Source organism: Hemitrygon akajei, unplaced genomic scaffold (assembly GCF_048418815.1).
Source record: "Hemitrygon akajei unplaced genomic scaffold, sHemAka1.3 Scf000073, whole genome shotgun sequence".
Taxonomy (NCBI): Eukaryota; Metazoa; Chordata; class Chondrichthyes; order Myliobatiformes; family Dasyatidae; genus Hemitrygon; species Hemitrygon akajei.
This window is the reverse complement of record NW_027331959.1, coordinates 1,984,274-2,007,087: the sequence shown is the minus strand read 5'-3', so window position 1 is coordinate 2,007,087 and position 22,814 is coordinate 1,984,274. Positions and strand designations below refer to the sequence as shown.

Below are 22,814 nucleotides of genomic sequence, written 5' to 3'. Positions count from 1 at the left end.
TGAAAAAAGTCCATCTCCCACCCCCCATCCTCATCACATTCTATAGTGGTTGTATTGAGAGCGTCCTGAGCAACTGTATAACCGCCTGGTTCGGAAATTGCACCATCTTGGATCGCAAGACCTTGCAGTGGATAGTGAGGTCAGCTGAGATCATCGGGGTCTCTCTTCCCGCCATCACGGACATTTACAGTACACGCTGCATCCGCAAAGGAAACAACATTATGAAGGACCCCATGCACCCCTCATACAATCTCTTCTCCCTCCTGCTGTCTGGGACAAGGCTCCGAAGCATTCGGGCTCTTACGACCAGACTACATAACAGTTTCTTTCCCCCAAGCTATCAGACTTCAGGCAATACCCGAAGCCTGGACTGACACCTTGCCCTACTGTCCTGTTTATTATTTTTTGTAATGCCTGCACTGTTTTTGTGCACTTTATGCAGTCCAGTGTAGGTCTGTAGTCTAGTGTAGCTTTCTCTGTGTTTTTTTTTATTACGTAGTTCAGTCTAGTTTTTTGTACTGTGTTATGTAAACCATGGTCCTGAGAAACGTTGTCTCATTTTTACTATGCACTGTACCAGCAGTTATGGTCGAAATGACAATAAAAGTTGACTTGACTTGACTTGTCATAGTCACAGAAAAGAACAGCTCAGAAACAGGCCTTTTAGCCATCTATTCCATGCCAGCATACTTAAATTGCGTATTCTCATTGACCTGCACCGGGCCATGTTGCTCTATACCCTTATCATTCATGTATCTATCCAGACTTCTCTGCATAAATACTCTCCTGTGGCTCTTAAACTTTTCACCTTTCACCCTTTACTGAAGACCTCATTGCAGTACCTCTTTACCTCAGTGCAAAATGCCTGCTTGCATTTACCCTATCTATACCCCACGTAATTTTGTGTACTTCTATGAAATAATCCCCTCAATCTTCTGCGTTCCAAGGCATATAGTCCTAACCTGTTCAATCTTTTCTTAAAACTCAGGACCTCCAATCCCGGCAACATCCTTGTAGATTTTCTCGGTACTCTTTCAATCCTCTTTCCATCTATCCTCTAAGTAAGTGATCGGAACTGCACACAACACTCAAAATTAGGCCTCACCGATGTCTTATACACATTCAACATCATATTTCATCTCCAGTACTGAATATTGTCATTTATGAAGGCTAGTGTGCCAAATAATTTCTTTCCGATCTATTTACCTTTGCTGCCACTTTTAATGAATTATGGACCTGTATTCCAGATCACTTTGTTCTACCACACTCCTCTGTGCCTTCCATTCGCTGTATAAGATCAACCCTGCTTGCTCTTTCCAAAGTTGAACACATCACACTTATCTGCATTAAATTGCTTCTGCCAATTTTCAGCCCATTTCTTGGCTGGCTTAGACACCACTGCAAGCTTTGGTAGTCTTCCTCACTCTCCACTACACGTCTGCGCTCTTGGTCTCATCCGCAAATTTGCTTATCCAATTAACCTCATTTTTGTCCAGATCATTGATATAGATCACAAACAACAATGGACCCAGCACTGATCCCTGTGGCACTGCATGTGTTACAAACTCCCAGTCAGAGTTGCAACAGTCTATAACCACTCTCTGTCTTCTTCCAAAAACCATTGCCAGTTTACCACTTTACCTTGAATTTCCGGGTAACTTCCTGGGAAAGCATTAAAAATGGTTAGACATGAACTACCACGCACAAAGCTGCTATCTCATGACCCCAAAACTCAATAGGTCCTAAAAGGGCAAATATATCAGACGAACCTTTTGGTAAGCTATTTTGCATTACAGTCGGCCCTCCTTATCCACGGGAAATCGGTTCCGGGACCCCCACGGATACCAAAAATCGCAGATGCTCGTCCCTTATTTAACCTGTCTGAATACGGTGGTCTTTAGGACCCAGCGGAACCCTGGAGTTTATTTAACCTGTCTCAGTGCGTTGGGCATTAGGACCTGGCACAACTGTGATCGGCAATGTTTCTGTTCACGGAAATAATCATGATCACGATTGAAAATAAGGTGGAAAGACCGCCTCTGTCTGTCGATGGAGTAGCACTAATTCTGTGCTGCTCTTAGCTTTCTTTCCTTCCCCCACCTTAAATTTTGAATTTAGAATTTTTAATTGCTGATTCTTGAAGGGGAGTAATATGAGAAGTGGGAAGAATCCGCATGAACCTACTGACAAAGGTAATGGAAAAGGAAAGATGCCAAAGGAAAGATCTGATGAAATGCCAGCATGGGCTGAAGATATCGTTCGGACACTGAAATCAATTCAAGATCAGAATAAGGCAATTAAAGATCAACTGGAAAAGAATAATAATAAAATAAAGTTATTTCTTGGAAAACTTAAAGATGTGGAAACTTAAGTTGTTTAACATGAAGAGGAATTGAAGTCAGCTAAACAAAAACTGTCTGAAACTACAACCCTTTTGGAAAAATATCGTAATAAGATTATTGATTTGGAAAGTCAGTCTCGCCGAAACAACATACGAATCATTGGATTGCAAGAAGGAGCTGAAAATGGAGACTTAACGGTTTACTTTGGTAAGCTCTTTCATGATTTATTTCCGACTATTTTATCACAGTCGTCTGCTATTGAACAGCGCAAAGGCTGTCTACTTCGAAAGACTCAACCAGACCAAGATTTAGTTTGGTTTGTTTTCATCTTTTTAAAATTAAAGATTAAATAATGCGACAGGCAAGAAAACAGAGAGTTTTCAGATTCAATGAGTCTGAACTCCGTTTTTATATAGATTATCTGAAAAAAGAAATGGAACAAAGAGCAAGATTTGCTTTGGTAATGTAACAAGCATATGATAAGGAACTATTTCCGTCTTTGAGATACCCGACAAGAATGAAAGTTTTTCCTCCTAATTCTTCCCCACATACTTTCTTTGACCCAAAAGTCGTGCTGGATTTTGTCCAGGCTATACCTGTTACCGCCACTGACATTACTACCGAATGAACTAGCTGAAAGGCTGTTTGATTATCTGTATATTACTCACATTTCGAAAAGAAGGTATATGAAGGCCATTTGGATATTTCATTGACAGATTAATGAAAGAAGAAAAGAAAACCTTCTCATCATTACATCCTATTGGATTTTTCTTTGGAAATAAGATTTACAGTTCAAGTCTGACTGTTTAAATGGTTAATTACATATTTGACTTAGAAAAGAGGATAAAAAGATTTGTTCCTTTTATCTAATATTTGGTTTGATGTTTTTTGTTGTTGTTTCTTAACTTACTAATTGGTAGTTTTTTTTCTTACCAATAGGATTTCTTTTTATATATATATATCTGGGAGGGTTTAGTTCTTATGATATTATTAATTAATATTCTCATAAATTTAGTTCAGTTAAATATACTATTAACCTTTTTAATCTGTTTTATTATAACATATAAATGAATTTAAAGTTTTCTTAGGGATTTAAAGCTAAACTTACGATGGTGCTGGTTTTTCTCTCTCAGAGATTATATTATTTTGGTTCTTTTTCTGTTTAATACATGATGGAATGTAAATACTCTCCTTTGTCGAGACGTTACTGTCTTTCTTGCAAGGTCATATTTTTTGTGTATTGGCTGGTGGGAGGGAGAGACGAGACCGACAGAGCGGCCCATGGCTTCGCATCTATCTTAGCTCGCTTGCCTTTTTTCCGGGCTTTTGGGAGGGTGGGTGGGTTTAGAGTTAGGAGTTTTTCCCACTGGGTGGTTCCGGAGCATGCGTGTTTTCTATATGGCTGTATTCTTCATCACCGTCACATTTGATAATCCCGTATTGGTATGTGTCCTGCGCATGTATAAAGTATATTGGAATAAAATTACATTATGGCAGTTAGACGGATTAATGTAATAAGTTGGAATGTACGTTGGAATAAATAAATTGGAAAAAACTTACTCCAAAATAAGTTGGAATCATCCTATTAAACGAAAAAAGACTTTTAAAGTTATTAATCGATTCCAACCTGATAATTTTTGCTCAGGAGACGCATATCAAGGCAGGAGATCAAAATAGATTTTTTCGCTGCTGGAATGGAATACAGCTCCATGCTACTTCTCAGAGCAAAACTAAGGGCGTTTCTATCTTTATTAAATCTGATATATTTACTCAAGAGGATATTGAATCAGATTCTAATGGTAGATTTTTAATTGTTAAAGGAGTGATTTGTAATAGAAAGGTTGTTTTGGTTAATTGGTATGGTCCTAATTTAGATGATCCTTTTTTTAAAAAAAATATTTGCTTTACTGCCAGATTTAAATGAGTATATGTTGATAATGGGTGGGGATTTTAACTGTTGTTTAAATCCTATGATTGACAAGAGCTCAACTAATCAGCAACTTCCAAATCGTTCTGCATCAGTTATTAACTCTTTTTTGACCGATTTTGGGTTGATTGAATTATTGAGGGATTTACACCCTGATAACAGAGCATATTCCTTTTTTTCACATGTTTATAAAAAATATTCGAGGATTGATTATATTATAGTTGATCCCCATCTTTTGCTTAATGTTAAAAATGGTGAATATAACGCTATTGCTTTATCTAATCATGCGCCTTTGAGTTTGTCCTTTGAATTTGACGATGTTATTTTTGGCCATCCACCATGGCGCATGTCTCAGACTTTTTTGCAAAATTCTGACTTTATCAGTTTTATTGAAAGCCAGATAAAAGATTTTTTTTTTCTTTTTAATGATATAGGAGGTATGCCTACATTAATTATACGGGATACATTCAAAGCATTTTTATGTGGTCAGATTATTTCTTATTCAGCTAAACTTAAAAAACAGACTAAGGCAAAATTAGATAAAATTTCAAAACAAATTAAAGATTTAGACAATATCTATGTGACTTCCCCTAATATTGACTTATTTTTTTAAAAAAGGTGGAACTTCAATTACAATATAACCTATTGTTAACTCATCCAATTGAAGGTTATCTACTTAAGTTAAAGAGCCAATTTTATATGTTTGGAGATAAAAATAATAAACTACTTGCATCTCAATTAAAATCGGCTGGAGCCAAGAGGCAAATTTTGAAAATTCGTAGAAAAGAAGGTACCCTGGCTTGGGATTATAAAGAAATTAATAAGATATTTCAGGATTTTTATACTGAACTTTATAAATCTCAATGTCCAGTAGACCCTTCTGATATGAATGTTTTCTTAGGAAAGATTGCTTTTCCTAAAATTTCTGCTGAGGATCAAAAAACTTTTGATGCCCAAAATACTGAATCTGAAATTCATAAAGCTATTTTTTCAGTGCAATCTGGTAAGGCCCTGGGACTTGATGGTTATCCTGTATAATTTTATAAAAAAATTTGGAAAATTGCTTTCTCCATATATGTTAGAGATGTTAAAGATTCTTTTGTGAAAATGATTTACCCTCTACTTTTTATGAAGCTTCTATTTCTTTAATTCTCAAAAAGGATAAGGATCCTACTGATTGTGCCTCATACAGACCTATTTCATTACTGAATGTTGATGCTAAGATTCTGTCAAAGATAATGGCCAATCGGTTGGAGAGTATTTCGGGTAAAATCATTTTTAAAGATCAAACAGGCTTTATAAAGGGTCATTATTCTTTCTCAAATGTTTGGAGATTATTTAATATTATATATTCATCCTCTTCTAAAACTCCACAATGCATTATATCTTTGGATGCTGAGAAAGCATTTGATCGAGTTGAATGGAAATATTTATTTAATGTTTTAGAAAAATTTGGTTTTGGTATTAATTTTAATGATTGAATTAAAATGATATATAAAGCTCCTATTGCAACTGTTGTCACTAATAACTGTAGGTCTCCTTTTTTCAGCTATCGCGGGGGACAAGAGAAGGTTGCCCTTTGTTATTTAACTTAATATTAGAACCCCTTGCTATTACTCTTCGTGCAGCTGAAAATATTCATGGGATTTTTACGAATGAGACCATGCACAAGATCTCTCTTTACGCTGATGATTTATTGGTATATATATATATCTCTCTCTCTAAGCCTGAAGGATCTATTCCTGCTTTCCTAAAATTATTTGACAAATTTGGAGACTTTTCAGGATATAAAATAAATTTTAGTAAAAGTGAATTACTTCCTTTAAATGAATCTCTCTATATATGATACTGTTCCTTTTAAAGTTACAGATTCTTTTAGATATTTAGGTGTTATAATTACTAAAAAATATAAGGATCTTTATAAAGCCAATTTTCCTCCTTTAGTGGACTCTATGAAGTATTCCTTTAGTAGATGGAGCACACTTACATTTTCACTTGTTGGTCGTATTCATGTAGTTAAAATGATGATTTTACCAAAATTTTTATATTTACTTCAGAATATTTCTGATTTTTTGACTAAGAAGTTTTTTGATTGGATTAATTCTATTATTCTATCTTTTATTTGGGATAATAAAAGACCAAAAATTGGTAAATGTCATTTGCAAAAGTTGAAAAAGGACGGAGGTCTCGCCTTGCCTAATCTAAGATTGTATTATTGGGCTGTTGATTTGCGGTATATATCCTTTTGATTATACTGGGGTGATAGGAATGATCGGCCAATTTGGGTAGACCTGGAACTGACAGCTGTGAAACAGTTTTATTTAACTTCATGGTTAGGAGTTGATCTACCTATACAGTTAACTAAAGTTGCTAATTGAAACCTATATCCTGTGGTTAGGCACTCTTTACAAATTTGGCTCCAGTTCCGCAATTTTTTTAATCTTAAAAAATTTAAACTTTGTAGTATAATTTATCGTAATTACTTTTTTAAACCTTCTTGGAGTGATCCAATTTTTTTAATTTGGAAAAATAAAGGTATTAATTCTTTTTTAGATTTATTTAAAGAAGGCAGATTGATGTCTTTTGAACAATTAGTCAATAAGTATTCTCTCTCATATTCCAACCTTTTACAACATCTTCAAGTTAGACATTTTTTACAAAAATATTTCAGTAATTTTCCTTACATATTGGAGGCTGACTTGTTAGATACTATTATGAATATGAACCCTCATTGAAAGGTTGTATTGGAAGAATTTCTAATTTATCATTACAAGGGGATAAGCGTTCTTTACTTAAGATTAAACAGAATTGGGAGAAGGAACTCAATTTGACTTTTATATGGAAGGATTCTGAAGCTGGTTAACTCTTCTTCTATCTGTGCTAGTCATTCAGTAATTCAGTTTAAAATTGTACATCGTTACCATTTGATGAAGGAGAGACTTTCTAAAACATTTCCCAAAGTTGACAGGTATTGTGATAGATGTAAAACTGAGATAGCTACACTGACACATATGTTCCGGTCATGTTCTATATTAAAACAGTTTTGGAAGTCAGTCTTTTTGACAATTTCTAAAGCACTCAGAATCAATTTACAACCTAATAAATTGACTGTGCTTTTTGGAATAATTCCGCAAAATATCCATGGTATTTCTGTGTCTGACCAACATGTTATTGCGTTTGTTACATTGATAGCTAGGAGGGCCAACTTGTTGAAATGGAACTCCTACTTTGTCACAATGGTTCTCTCAAGTGATGCTGTGTCTTAACTTGGAGAAAATTAGAATTCAAACCTTTGAACCTTTATTTTATTTTGAGAAGAGATGGGGCTCATTTGCTCGTTATTTCAGTTAATTGATAGATTTCCTCCACAATCTAAGTGTAATTTTTTTTGATATTTATTTTTTTCTTGTTGGCGGTTTGATGATTATATGACACATGGCTGTGGGGTTGTACCTCCAATAGGTTTCTTTTTTTCCTTCACATTTCTTGCTTAGTAGGGTTTTTTTAATTCACAATAATGTTCAATCCTTAAGATAATTTTTTCTGTTTTGAGGCATTGTAAGTGTTGTTACTTCAATGTACTTGTGCTATTTTTGAATAATAATAATAATAAAAAGATTTGAAAAAAAGTGAAAATAAGGTGGAAGTAATAAAGCGATCAGAAAGAGGTGAAATGCAAACGGTCATTGGAAAAGCGTTAGGCTACAGTCGATCAATGATCGGAACAATTTTAATGGAGAATGTGAGAGGCCCTGCCCTGATGAAAGCTACAATTATTACTAAGCAATGCAGTGGTTTAATTATTGAAATACGTATTTTTCTTAAGTGTTTTATATGCAGAGAAAAGTAAAATATGTACTATATACTAAGAAAAACATTTGACTAACTGACGCTAAATAATACCGGATGTACCTTTTCCTACTTCAAATCCGACTTAAAAGACGGACACAGGAACGGAACTCCTTCATAACCCGGGGACTGCCTGTACTTTTAAATCATCTCTAGATTACTTACAGTACCTAATACAATGTAAATTCTATGCAAATAGTTGTTATACTGTATTGTTTAGGGAATAATGACAAGAAAAAATAGTCTGTATATGCTCAAACAATGAGTGCTGGAAAGAGAACTTCCGGGTTTTCGCAATCCGTGAATGAGGAATCCGCGGATAAGGAGAGCCGACTGTATTAGAGAGCTTGCCTTCAGATTTCAAATTTTCTCTACTTGCGGCTTTTTAGTTGCCTTCTGTTGGATAGTAAAAGCTTCCCTGTCCTCCAGCTTTCCACTATATTTTGCTGTATTCTATACCCTCTCCTTTGCTTTTGTGCTGCATTGACTTCCTCAGCAGCCACGGTTGATCATTCTCCCTTTGCATAATTTTTCATCATTGGGATTATCTATCTTGCCCCTTCCTAATTGTTTCCAGAAACTTCAGCCATTCCTGCTCTGCCATTGTCCCTGCTAGTGTCACTTTTGAATTTATTTTTGCCCAGCTCCTCCCTCACGTCTCAGTAATTCCTTTATACCACTGTAATACAGGTACATCTAATTTTACCTTCTCACTCTCAAACTGCAGAGTTACTTCTGTTATTTGACGATCACTGCCTCTTTAGGGTTTATTTACCTTAAGCTCCCTCATCAAATCTGGTGCAATACACAACACCGAATCCAGATCTGCCTTTCCTATAGTGGGCTCAACCATAAGCTTCTTTCTAAAGCCATGTCATCGGCATTCTATAAATTCCCAGACTCAGGATTCAGCACTGACCTGATTTTCCAAAGCTACTTGCATATTGGAATTCCCCATGACTATTTTAACATTGACCTTTTCACATGCCTCTTCTCTCTCCCACTGGAATTTGTAGCCCACATCCTGGCTACTGTTAAGGGGCCAGTATATAATTTCCATTACAGTCATTTTCCCTATCCAGTTTCTTAACATCTGCATCGTCCAATCCGATATCACCTCTTTCTAATGACTTTTATTTTACTACAAGAACAGAGTCAACCCAACCCTTACACCCACCTGCCCTATCATTTCGATTCAAATTGTATCCTTGGATGTAAGCACCAACTATGATCTTCTTTCAGCCATGATTCTTTCAGCCCACCATCCATTTTTTTTGCTCTCTCGCTCTCCCCTCTCTTCCGTTCTTGGTGTCACATCATTTTGAAGTAATGTTGCACATTGACTGAACAAGGAAATTAATCACGTTGCGTCTATTGCAGAGTGTCAGTGAATCCTTATTCTTACACAATATTGATTTAGAATTTCCTTCAGTTACTGTTTCCCTGTGTATATACATACACATAGAATAGTACAGCACATTACAGGCCCTTCGGCCCACAATGTTGTGCCAACCCTCAAACCCTGCCTCCCATATAACCCCCCACCTTAAATTCCTCAATATACCTGTCTAGTCGTCTCTTAAACTTCACTAGTGTATCTGCCTCCACCACTGACCCAGGCAGTGCATTCCACGCATCAACCACTTTCTGAGTGAAAAACCTTCCTCTAATATCCCCCTTGAACTTCCCTCCCCTCACCTTAAAGCCATGTCCTCTTGTACTGAGCAGTGGTGCCCTGGGGAAGAGGCGCTGGCTGTCCACTCTGTCTATTCCTCTTAATGACTGAACCCAGGGAGGACCAGGTAGCAGCCCAGTGACTGCATCTGTTCTGAAGCTACCGGGATCATGAACAGATATTTTCCTGCACATTCTCCATGTCTGTCCATCTGCTCCACGATTAATTCAATGTTTTCCTTTTATAGAAAGTCACTGAACTGACAGAGAGGGGAAACCGGACAGAGAGTTCCAGACTCTTCCTCAGTTTGGTGAATGGCAAAGGCTCCCGGGCCCGGAGGGCGATGTGGGAATCCTTTGTGACGTGGAGAACTGAGTTACCGAAGTTGGACAGAATACTGAAGGAAATACAGGAGCTCGGTATGTTAAAAACACGCACTGAACATATACGCACATTGAAAGAAACAGTTTGATTAGATTAGCTCTGTTTTCATGATTGTTTTGTTTTATTTAAACAGGTCCCGATCCACAGGAATACATGAACATTGCCCAAGGGTTATCTGAGCTACCCACTAAACTGATAGGTGAGTGATGAAATGCACAGTTCAAACCACATCTCACATGTTAGACTCTGACTTGTCAGAATCTGGGAATCAAAATTCACCATTAATCATTTGCTGACCTCTGGATTAAATAACAATTCAGAGAATCTCTCATTGCAGTTGAATATTCTAAAATGCATTTTTCTATTAATCCAGCTGTTGGTTCAGCTGAAGCATTCACTCCTGGTCCGAACACTCTGGGAATTCTCACACACCCCAGGCAGGCTCCTGATACACTGCCTCTTCCTGTCCCGGTGCCCTCTCTATCTTCAGACCTTTCAGCTTCAAAAGCTCCTTCTTCTTCCTAATTGCACTACACTAATTTCTGCCCATTGATACGCTTTGACATTTTTGGCACACTGCTGGTGTCTTCCACCAAGTTTGTCTGTCATTTCTTTTTCACCCATGACTACAACTCCAGCATTATTTTCAAGTTGCCCGATATCCACCTTCTCCGTTCTTTTATTCTTTATATTTGTGGGAAAGAAAAAAATGGTCTCCTCTCTTACTGTTGACCATTTCCTGCACATTCATGTACATCTATAACCATTGCCTCTGACACGACCCAGGCACCCAACAACTACTCACATGTACCCCCATCTCACCACAACCAAATGCCCTGTGGTATTAGACAATTTAATCCTGGCTAAAAAAAAAAGCAAAATATCACCATCTACCCTAACTTTGCCTCTCTGAATCTTATACACTTCTGTCAAATCTCTCCTCCACCTCCAGATTAAACAAACGTCTCCTTGTAGAACATGCTCTCAAATCCCAGTAAACTCTGTCACCATTACTAATCAGGAACATATCGACCTGAGCTTTAAGTATACCCAATGACTTGTCTTCTACAGCTGTCTATGGCAATATTTTCTCAGATTCACCACCCGCCAGTGAAATAAATTTCACTTCATCTCTGTTCAAAATGGACGTACATCTATTCTGAGGCTGTGTCCTCTGATGAGGAAGTGGAGGGATGGGTTAGTAAATTTGCTGATGACACAAAGGTTGAGGGTCTTGTGGATAGTGTGGAGGGCAGAGGTTACGGTGGGACATTGATAGGATGCAAAACTGGGCTGAGAAGTTGCAGATGGAGTTCAACCCAGATAAGTGTGAGGTGGTTCATTTTGTTAAGTCAAATATGATGGGAGAATATAGTATTAATGGTAAGACTCTTGGCAGTGTGGAGGATCAGAGGGATCTTGGGGTCCGTGTCCCTAGGACACTCAAAGCTGCTATGCAGGTTGACTTTGTAGTAAAGAAGGCATATGGTGCATTGGCCTTCATCAAACGTGGGATTGAGTTCAAGAGCCGAGAGATAATGTTGCAGCTATATAGGACCCTGGTCAGACCCCACTTGGAGTACTGTGCTTAGTTCTGGTCGCCTCACTGCAGGAAGGACATGGAAACCATGGAAAGGGTGCAGAGGAGATTTACAAGGATTGTCACATACCCCGTGACTGGGTTAAAGAAACAGCAGAAATTCAAACCACCTTGGAGTCTGGTATTGCTCTAAACTAATAGTGTTTATTAGTAAACTACATAATACGGTAGTATAAATGCAGATATCTTAAACAGGTTAGCAATGATATATATATATATATATATATACAAAAGTGTGGAAATAGGAAAACCAAGGTTCTTCAAGTCCAGGGGTAAATGAATCCAGTCTTACGATGATATGTCAGAAAGGTCTGTTCAGTGCACGAGATTGCTGTTGTTGGTAAGAGATACAGATTTGTAATCCAAAGGCATATGTTGTGAGAAGGCAATTATGCTGATATCCCAAAATAACAATAGCAGTAGGTTTTATCTCCAAAGTTGTTCCACTCCACACACAAAGAATCACTGACTGTGATCTTCAACAAATATCTTTTCAACATAAGTGGTACCACCCGAATTCAGCTACGGGTCATCCCAAAGAGGTGGCCACAGGATACTCAAACAGAATCCACGTATGGATTATCACCAACAGTAGCTTATCACTGAGGTACCATCTTCAAGTGGTAAAACTACCAACCCAGGCCAGGATTATCACACACAGGTAGTTTCCACAAGGTTACCTCAAACACACAATTGTGATAGCCACTTATCCAGTTCCACGACATACGAAATAACTCCTACAGTGATTTGCCACAGGAGTGCCTTTCTTCAGTGAACTACCACACCCAGACAAGGGTAACACAGAAGTGGTAATCAGAAAGGTTTCCCCCTCACCAGAGAACCCACTCCTGTGGATTAACTACGTGACAGTCACACTTTCATATTCGAATGTGTTACGTATCCCGTAACTGGATCACTTACCAGCAAAGATAGAGAGGTCCGCTGAAGTCTGATGGTACCATTTTTAAACGTTTTTATTTATAAAGGGGCACAAAAGTAAGGTTAATACAAACATTCAGATAACATACGTCGTCAATACTCAATCTAAAGCGCGGGTATAGTAATAATCAATAAGAAATAAGCTCTATCGTTGTCTAGGGGTAATATATATGTTGTCCGATGTATATCTAAAAGTCTCTTGCGGTCACTGCAGTTCCACCAGCTGCCGTCTTTTGGGTGTCGCGGTGGTACACTTTGTTGGAGAGATAGGGATAGAATGGAACAGTTACCCGGTGGGTTTTTCCAACCTTTATGAGTTCGATCCGTCGGAGTCTCGTTGGGGAATGGCCGCTCACTTGTGGCCTCTCCTGTAGCTAAAGCCGTTCTTCCGTGGTGAGGTCGCCAATCCCAGGCAAGGAAAAGACGCACACGAACCCCCCCACCGGCTGTCGCTATTAAACGCTGTCACAGGATTTCTAGCGTGTCTTCTGGTGCGTCTGGGGGGGGCCGTCTTTACAACCTGTCTTTTATCTGAACTCGGGGTCTCAGATGTCAATCAGGTTGGGATGATGCAATCTCTCTCCATCTCTCCACCCACGTTGCCCTGAGGGTATACACGTAGTACAGTTCCCAATTCACAAAGGTGTCTCCATGAGACAATGACCACAGTTGCCAGCTTTTGCCTCGCCGTGAAATGAGGGACACCGCACGTATCTTTCTCTTCTCTTGGGTCATTGACCCCCCCTTCACTAGGGCTCTTACGATTCTCACAAAGCGGGGGGCTGGGGTCATAACACCTCCCCTCTTAAAAATGTTTTTACCAGTGGTTAAAACGGAGTGGTACAGAGTCTTACAGGGTTTTAGGATCTAACGTAGTACAAAAACTTTTCTTTTAACTACAGAGCTGTACCGTCATACATTTTTCAGCGTCTAAACAGTTAACGATTACAGTGGCACTTCCTTTAATATGGTAACATCTTGTCCCTGACTAAAGGCTGGTAGCATCAGATTTCAACAGGCAGGGTTCCAAGGGGGTTGTCTTTGTTATTCACATGCTTTGTCAAAATCCCGTACAGCCGGTTTTTCTATTTAAAAATGCCGCCCCCATTAGCCGTCACCTCTTTTCCGGTGAGTTCCTACGTGGGGGACCTGGGTAATTTGGCGAGGTACTCTCCCGCCTTTCCGTTCCATAAGGGTTATTCTCTCAACCCCGTGCCCATAACTTAAATCATCGTGTGAATTTCCACCCAATTCTTTAATGTTACACAGGTAGCTAACCCTTTTGTCAAGACCATGCAGGCTGATAGGTTTCAGTTCGAACCTTTCCCTCAGGCCGCATTTAAATTTTGGCCTTTTCACAGCGCTCTCTTGAATAACAACAGCGTGTGGGGCACCTTTACATTCCAAATCCACCTGTAATCGATGCGCAGGCACCGCATTACCAAACCCTCGTTTCTGTAGCCCGGTTGCTTCTTCTGACACCAATCTAAACTTTAAATTTTCTTCATTCGATTTGGGAACTACAAACTTTCCGTTCCCTTCAATAATAATGTTTATCCCCCCATGGTCGAGTTCCACTTTAAGGTTCACCACCCCTTCGTGTACAAACACCTGGGAACCCTCCCTTCCCCCAATTACCAGGGTTAACCCTGTCTTCACTGAACCCAGTCCATCTGACCCACAGGGACTGCATTCTTTTTCAACTGAATCAAATACCTCAGACTTTTTCTGAGCTCCATTACTAGGTTCAGTACCACGTGCATCCACATCTTGGACACACTCAAACGGGACATCTGCCTCTTCCAGGCTTTCAGTACCCGTACCCTTTTCAAATTCTAAATTCCCCTGATCCTCCCAGTTCCTCTCTGGGCAACTCCCTTCCGGAGCAAACTCAACCCCGCGGGCTGAAACAACCTCGTCTGCCAACCCAGCAGACCTCTCCAAGGTAATGGCATCCTTTACATCTAGGACTGCCTTCATCTCATTATCGGGAACACCTTGATAACTCTCAACTTCTTCAAACAGGGCTGCCACCCCTGACAGATCATCCATGTCCAACTCTGGACCTTTTAACAGCTTTTTCCGTTTCTCATCTTTATTTCCTACCTCTAGGACCTTTCTCTTCGCTAAGGGCAGATCTCGCTCCTCTCCCTTAACCCCTTTCACTTTACTACTCTTCGGTTTACCTCCCTCAGAACCCTCGTGGTACAGGGTCGGTAGGACCGTCTCGGCCAAATCAATACTGGCCAGATTTAAACTGCTCGCTTACTCAGCTGCCTTTCTCGACAGGCTGCGAATGCTCGCGCCTGTGGTACAGACTGGAGATGCGAGGGGTGGGGCTGCAATCCTCACAGGCTATTTGGGCCGTGTCACCCTTGACCAAACCTGCCCCCCGGCTAAATCATTTCCGAGGAGGATGTCCACGTCAGTTCTCGGGAATTCTGATGGCACCCCTATTTCGACTGGTCCCGATACTAGCTCACAATCCATAATTACCTGATGTAGGGGCACCATTTCTATTCTTGTACCTATCCCCTTCACGGCGACCATTCCCCTTCTCTGACCGAAATCTAGTATCTCACGGCAGATCAATGACAGATGTTGATCTGTCTCGCCGGTGTCTCGCCAGATTCGGACGGGAATGGGTGGGTCTCCCCCCTTCACGGACACGGTTCCGGGTGACAGCCAAGTCTCTGACCCCTCTCGTACTCTCTCTACCCGGGGCTCTCTCGTCGATTTACTGATTTTTCACGGCACACCCGATAGGGACCGCTGCTTTCCCTTTTTCTGGCTCCTTTCTCGGAGCAAAGCACCTAGAGGCAATATGTCCTCCCTTCCCACAATTAAAACAAGTCAAGCCCGGAAATCTCGGGCTGCCTGGCCTTTCCCCCTCAACCTTACCACTAGCTCCCGGCGGGACCTCTGCCTCAGCCGGCGGACTTCCTCGGTCGTTCCCACGATCTCTCGGGTAACCTTTTGGCGAGGAAAACTTTGTCCTGTGGGTTAGGGCATATTCATCTGCGAACCTAGCAATTTCCGAGATGGACTTATTCGGCTTCTCATTCAAACATATCCGGATCTCCTCCGGAACACACCCTTTTAATTCCTCAATCAAAAATAACTCCCTGATACGCCCATAATCCCCGTCCACCTGTTCCGCGGTGCACCAATGGTCCAAGAGCACACCCTTTTCATAGGCTAGCTCGGTATACGTTTGATTCCACCCTTTCCGTAAATTTCTGAACCTTTGTCTATAAGCTTCAGGTACTAGCTTGTAACTCCGGAGAATGGCCTCCTTTACTTTGGCATAATTCTCCGCTTCCCCTCCCTCGATGGCCAATGCCGCATATGCTCTTTGGGCCACTTCTGATTTACTGCCACCTTTTCAAAAAGCAAGAAATAACTATCAACATCCGACTCTTCGAATGGAGGCACTACCCTCAACTCCCGACTAACATTAAACCTCTCCTCTCGATCTAACCCTAGATCTCTTCGCTCTTTCTTTAACTTCTCCATCTCCAAGTCATGTTCCCTCTGTTTCTGTTTCTCCTCATACTCTTTTTGCTTTTCAGCTCGGTCCTGCTCTCTCTCGGCTCGTTCCTTCTCTTTCTGGGCTACTTCTAGCCCTTTTAGCTGAATTTCATGCTGTCTTTGCTTTTCAGCTTGGTCCTGCTCTTTTTTCACCTCTAAACCCTTTAGTTGGAGCTCCTGGTCCCGTTTCACCTCTAACTCCTTTATGTGGAACGCCTGCTCCCTTTGTTTGTCGGCCCTTTCTTTCTCTTTCTCAGCCCTTTCTTTCTCTCTCTCAGCCCGTTCTTTCTCCTTCTCAGCTGCTTCCAGCTGCTTTATTTTAAATTCATGTTCCAACCTTAATTTCTCCAACTCTATCTGATCCATCCCACTAGCTGGTACTTTTTCAGGGATATTTTCCAACTCCTTAGCTGCAAACACCTTCTTCCCAAAGTAATACTGAGTTATGACCCTTCGCACTTCCCGCTTTTTCATTGATGACCTCACCTCTGTGAGGCTTAACCCCTTCGCCAGGTTTACCAAGTCTAATTTTGTAGCCCCCTCTAGCGCCCCCAGAGTCGGGTTTTTCATAAATTCATCCACGTCCATCTTTGCTGGTTTCCCGTCTGGCTACCCGCGTACCAGATCCAAATTTTTTGACTTACAAACCCAATTCACTGACCTCCCAATTTGGTATCAAATCTCGAGACGAGGCCCCAAGTTGTTACGTATCCTGTAACTGGATCACTTACCAGCAAAGATAGAGAGGTCCGCTGAAGTCTGATGGTACCATTTTTAAACGTTTTTATTTATAAAGGGGCACAAAAGTAAGGTTAATACAAACATTCAGATAACATACGTCGTCAATACTCATCTAAAGCGCAGGTATAGTAATAATCAATAAGAAATAAGCTCTATCGTTGTCTAGGGGTAATATATATATTGTCCGATGTATATCTAAAAGTCTCTTGCGGTCACTGCAGTTCCACCAGCTGCCGTCTTTTGGGTGTCGCGGTGGTACACTTTGTTGGAGAGATAGAGATAGAATGGAACAGTTACCCGGCGGGTTTTTCCAACCTTTATGAGTTCAATCCGTCGGAGTCTCGTTGGGGAATGGCCGCTCACTTGTGGCCTCTCCTGTAGCTAAAGCCGTTCTTCCGTGGTGAGGTCGCCAATCCGAGGCAAGGAAAAGACGCACACGAACCCCCCCACCGGCTGTCGCTATTAAACGCTGTCACAGGATTTCTAGCGTGTCTTCTGGTGCGTCTGGGGGGCCGTCTTTACAACCCCTCTTTTATCTGAACTCACGGGGTCTCAGATGTCAATCAGGTTGGGATGATGCAATCTCTCTCCGTCTCTCCACCCACGTTGCCCTGAGGGTATACACGTAGTACAGTTCCCAATTCACAAAGGTGTCTCCATGAGACAATGACCACAGTCGCCAGCTTTTGCCTCGCCGTGAAATGAGGGACACCGCACGTATCTTTCTCTTCTCTTGGGTTATTGACCCCCCCTTCACTAGGGCTCTTGTGATTCTCACAAAGGAGGGGGCTGGGGTCATAACAAATGGAACTCAGACTCACCCTTACGGGCTACAGAGGAGAGAGTCCAAACAGTGACCTCTTTGTCACTAGGTTTCTTCTGGTTCAAACCTTCCTCTCCCCTCTTCTCTTCCTTTAAAGTCACCGACTATGACCATAATGCGTATGACCATGGTGGAATTATCACCCAGGCAAGGATGGACACACAAATAATTCCCCACCAGTCGCACCTTTTCACACTGTGAGCCACTGATCGTTTTCCCCAAATCAATCCTCCAAAAACCCCACCTGCCTGTGGGTGCAACAAAGCTCGTTCAGTGTCCGAAATTGTGTGTCTGTCTGTGTCCCGGTGGGCCTGGTGTTTCTCCCCACATGTTGGACACCAGCTGTCCATCTACCTGCTCTGCCCTCCTCTCTCTGTAAGAACTTTACAAGCAGGCAAGTGTCCTTGCGGAAAGGTAAACAATTTGCAGAGAAACCATAACATCAATCTTTTGAGCAGTTTCTGTCTGTCTCTCTCTCTCTCATTGCGCTGGACGACTCTCTCTCTCTTAATAGCAGCGCAGTTCAAACAGTGTCCAAAAGCCAATCTTATTCTCCCGACATTTTAGAGTGATTGTCCACAGAAAATATGAACCCTAGGGGTACATAACAGGATTGTTGCCTGGATTGGGGAGCATGCCTTATGAGAATAGGTTGAGTGAACTCGCCCTTTTCTCCTTGGAGCGGTGAAGGATGAGAGGGGATTTGATAGAGGTGTACAAGGTGATGAGAGGCATGGATCGTGGGGCTAGTCAGAGGATTTTTCCCAGGGCTGAAATGGCTAACACGAGAGGGCATATTTTTAAGGTGTTTGGAAGTAGATACAAAGAAGATGTCAGGGCTAAGTTATTTTTAAGGCAGAGAGTGGTGAGTGCGTGGAATGGGTTGGCGGTGGTAGAGTTGAAAACAAAAGGGTCTTTTAAGAGACTCCTGGATGGGTACATGGAGCTTGGAAATATAGAGGGCTATGTGTAAGCCTAGGTAGTTCTAAGGTAATGACTTGTTCGGCACAATTTTGTGGGATGAAGGGCCTGTATTCTGCTGTAGGTGTTCTATGTTTCTAAATCCAGGCAACATCCTGGTGAATCTATTCTGCATCCTCTCTAATCATTCCAAGTGTTGGGCGATCAGAAGTAAATACAATACTCCAGATTCAGCCTAAGGCCAGAATTGCTAGGAGCAGAATTAGGCCATTTGGTTCCAATATGCACCTGTCTTATCCCTGTAAACTCTGTCACTCTTACTAATCAGTATCCTATCAACCTGAGCTTTAAATATACCCAATGACTTGTCTTCCACAGGTGTCTATGGCAATATTTTCTCAGATTCACCACCTGCCAGTGAAATAAATTTCTCTTCATCTCTGTGCAAAATCAATGTACATCTATTGAGGCTGTGTCCTCTGATCCTAGACTCATCTATGATAGTAAACATACTCCCCACATCCACCCTACACAGGGTGTACACGGGGCCTACACGGGGCCTTTCAATTTCCTACATGGGTTTAATGAGATCCCCCGTTATTCTGTAATCTCCATTAATAATCTACTTCTCATGTGTTCACACTGTCATTCCCAGGATCATTCCGGTGAACTTCCTTTCGAATTTCATTCCTGGATCATTCTCGTTAATCTCCTCTCCAATGCCAGCACATCGTTTTTGGAAATAGGGTCAAAACCAATACCTTATCAAGATTCAGCTTTACTTCCTTGCCGTTAGATTATTGTCCTCTTGAAAAGAATGCTAAAATTGTACATGCCTCCCTTACCACCAGCTCGATCTGCAAATTAACATTTGGGAAATCCTTCCCGGGAGCTCATAAGTAATTTTTCACCTCTGATTTCTGAGTTTGGTCCCAGTTTAGAAAATGGTCTAACCCTTTAGCCTTCTACCAAAGTACCCTACACTCTATTGCATCAACCACATCTTTGCCCATTCTCCAAACCTCTCTATGTACTGGGACAGACTAATCTGCAAACTTGGCCACAAAGGCATCACTTTGGAGGGTGAATTCTGAGCCTAACTTAAGTTATGTAAACCTGTAATATAAGTTTCCAACTCTGAACTCAGCTCCTGAACTAATAAAGACAAGCCTGTGACATTCATTGTTTACAACTTGAATTGTCCTGCGATTTGGCTAAGGCGTTGGTCTACACACTCCATACCAGCCCTTGAATCCATTTTTGGGGATCTGTGAGCTTGGGCCCATAGATATCTCCGTTCAGTAATGCTGCTAACGGTCTTGTCTTTAACAGTGCACTGAGTCTTTACATTTGAAGTTGCAACTCTTTACTTGTGGCTGGTTTAAACACCAGATGTCTTTTCTACGCCCATGTCTGCAAGTAATCTATTTCCCACTGTTGCCTTTGCTAGTCTTCTGCCGTATCCACAATACCACCAATCTTTGTATCATCTTCAACCTTACTGACCGTCCCATAATCATTTGATTTTGGGTAATTTATAAATAAAAATGTATATACATGGCAGACACTGGTGTGGTTCACCATGGAACATCACTGGACAAAGATCACCAGCAATGAGGTTCAGTCTCATTACCATCTGTCTGCTGTGTTGAAGGAAATGAATCGAAAAGGCCAATTCACCACAGTTCCCAAACATGTTAATTTTCTATATGAGCCTTTCATGTGGGACGTTGTCAAACACTCTGCCAATATTCAAGTAGACAATATCCATGAGTAACTTCATCTACTCTATCACCTTTGTCACATCCTTGAAGAACTCCATCAAGTTAGCAAGATGCTAACCCTGCTCAAAGCCTTGCTGCTCAACCCTAACTGATGTTCTCTGTTCTTGTACTCCGTTGGGGTAGAAGATACAAAAGGCTGAAGGTATGTATCACCAGGCTCAAGGACAGCTTTAATGCTGTATTAATAAGACTATTGTATGGTCACCCACTTTGTTATTATTGGTTCTAAATAATAATAAAACAATTTTATACAAACTTTGTATATAAAATTGCATTATTGTGCATCTCATAACTAATGACCACTCATTTAGATGATCACAATATACTTACAGAAGAGCAGAAGGAGTCCTTTTATGGTATGAAATAATTCAAAGAATTGCTAAGAGATTATGAAATTGTATATCTAGCCCAGAGGAAAAGCAGACTTTTTCATATTGTAAGATTAATTTGCAAAGAACATTTGATTCTGTCCCTCACTCATCGAAACAGAGGGGATCCTTGTAGCAATACAGGACCAGGTAGTTGATACATACAGTTATCAACAAGACAGAATAAAATACAAACAAATTCAAGATGATAAATGCCAAGAGAGACCAGAGGCAATCTAACACATTATGGGATCCTGCAGTAGTTTACCACAATCTGATTACTGATCAGATTGGTAGGATCTGGTAGGAATAATCCAAATAGGACATACATGGTAAATGGTAGGGCATTGAAGAATGCAGTAGAACAGGGTGACCTAGGAATAATGGTGCATAGTTCCCTGAAGGTGGAATCTCATTTGGATAGGGTGGTGAAGAAAGCTTTTGGTACGTTGGCCTTTATAAATCAGAGCATTGAGTATAGGAGTTGGGATGTAATGTTAAAATTGTACCAGTCATTGGTAAGGCCAAATTTGGAGTATTGTGTACAGTTCTGGTCACCGAATTATAGGAAAGATGTCAACAAAATAGAAAGAGTGCAGAGAAGATTTACTAGAATGTAACTGGGTTTCAGCACCTAAGTTACAGGGAAAGATTAAATAAGTTAGGTATTTATTCTTTGGAGCGTAGAAGGTTGAGGGGGACTTGATAGAGGTATTTAAAATTATGAGGGGATAGATAGAGTTGACGTGGATAGACTTTTTCCATTGAGAGTAGGAGAGATTCAAACAAGAGGACATGAGTTGAGACTTAGGGGGCAAAAGTTTAAGGGTAACATGAGGGGGAATTTCATTTAAAGCAAAATTAGATAGGTATATGGACAGGAAAGGAATGGAGGGTTATGGGTTGAGTGCAGGTCAATGGGATTAGGTGAGAGTAAGCGTTCGGCACGGACTAGGAGGGCCGAGATGGATTGTTTCTGTCCTGTAATTGTTACATGTTTATATACTTACACAGGCAAAATCAAGTGGCAAAGATTGTTCACAAAAATAGTTGATAGTTAATCTTGCAATATGAAAGATTTCTGCTATTCCTCTGGGCAAGATATACAATATCATAACTTCTGATCAGTTGTTCTTCAAATCCTTTCATACCCTAAAAGTATTCTTTCTGCTCTTCTGTAAGTATATTGTGGTTATCTAAGTTAGTGGTAATTAGTTACGAGGGGCACGGTAATAGGTCTGGTGTTTCAAAAAAATATTGCTTTAATATACAAACTGATGAAAGACAACATACCATTCCATAAATATAAGCCTGCCGCACACTTAAAGTCAGAGTCCTACAAATCATACTGTGTCTGATTCATTATCACAGACAGGACAATCCATAATCACTGTCTGGATATAATTTTGCAGGATAAACAAGAAAAACACCATATTTAATAGATACAGCCATTTCATATGTGTAACGTACAGAAATCAATAAGTGAAAAACACCAGAAATAAGTTGAATTAAAAGAGGAAATAGAAAGAATGTGGAACATGAACAAGGTATGCATTATCCCAATGGCTATATCGACAACTGGGGTAATCACAAAATCACTACAGAATAGTACTAAGCAATTAGGACCACACAGCAGAAAATAAATACATCTTCCGAAAGCCACAATATTAAACAACTCTAGAATAGTTCGAATGTTCCTATCAATTAAGAAATGAGTATGCCTGGCTAGTCCCATGCCTTAGGTTTTACCAGTTCAGGCTGACAAAAATTACAAATAATAATAGTTATTTATAAAGAATTTTCATCCAGACAATCTCATTCAAACTGCATCATAATGGAAAATAAAAGACAAAATGTTGTCAGTTTTAAGCAACGTTCAATAAAAATGTTTTGAGCTGGTGTTTAAAAGTGACACCAGAGTCTGCATCAC

The 22,814-nt window shown here is 40.5% G+C and overlaps 1 protein-coding gene across 1 annotated transcript in view; it reads left to right on the top strand.

Moving 5' to 3' along the window:
- Positions 1–22,814, top strand: part of LOC140722237 (uncharacterized) — a 29,857-nt gene that overhangs the window by 5,329 nt on the left and 1,714 nt on the right. The window contains exons 4-5 of the mRNA XM_073037024.1: positions 10,041–10,212; positions 10,311–10,376. Coding sequence (XP_072893125.1) covers positions 10,041–10,212; positions 10,311–10,376 — 238 coding nt within the window. The remainder of the gene's footprint in view (positions 1–10,040; positions 10,213–10,310; positions 10,377–22,814) is intronic.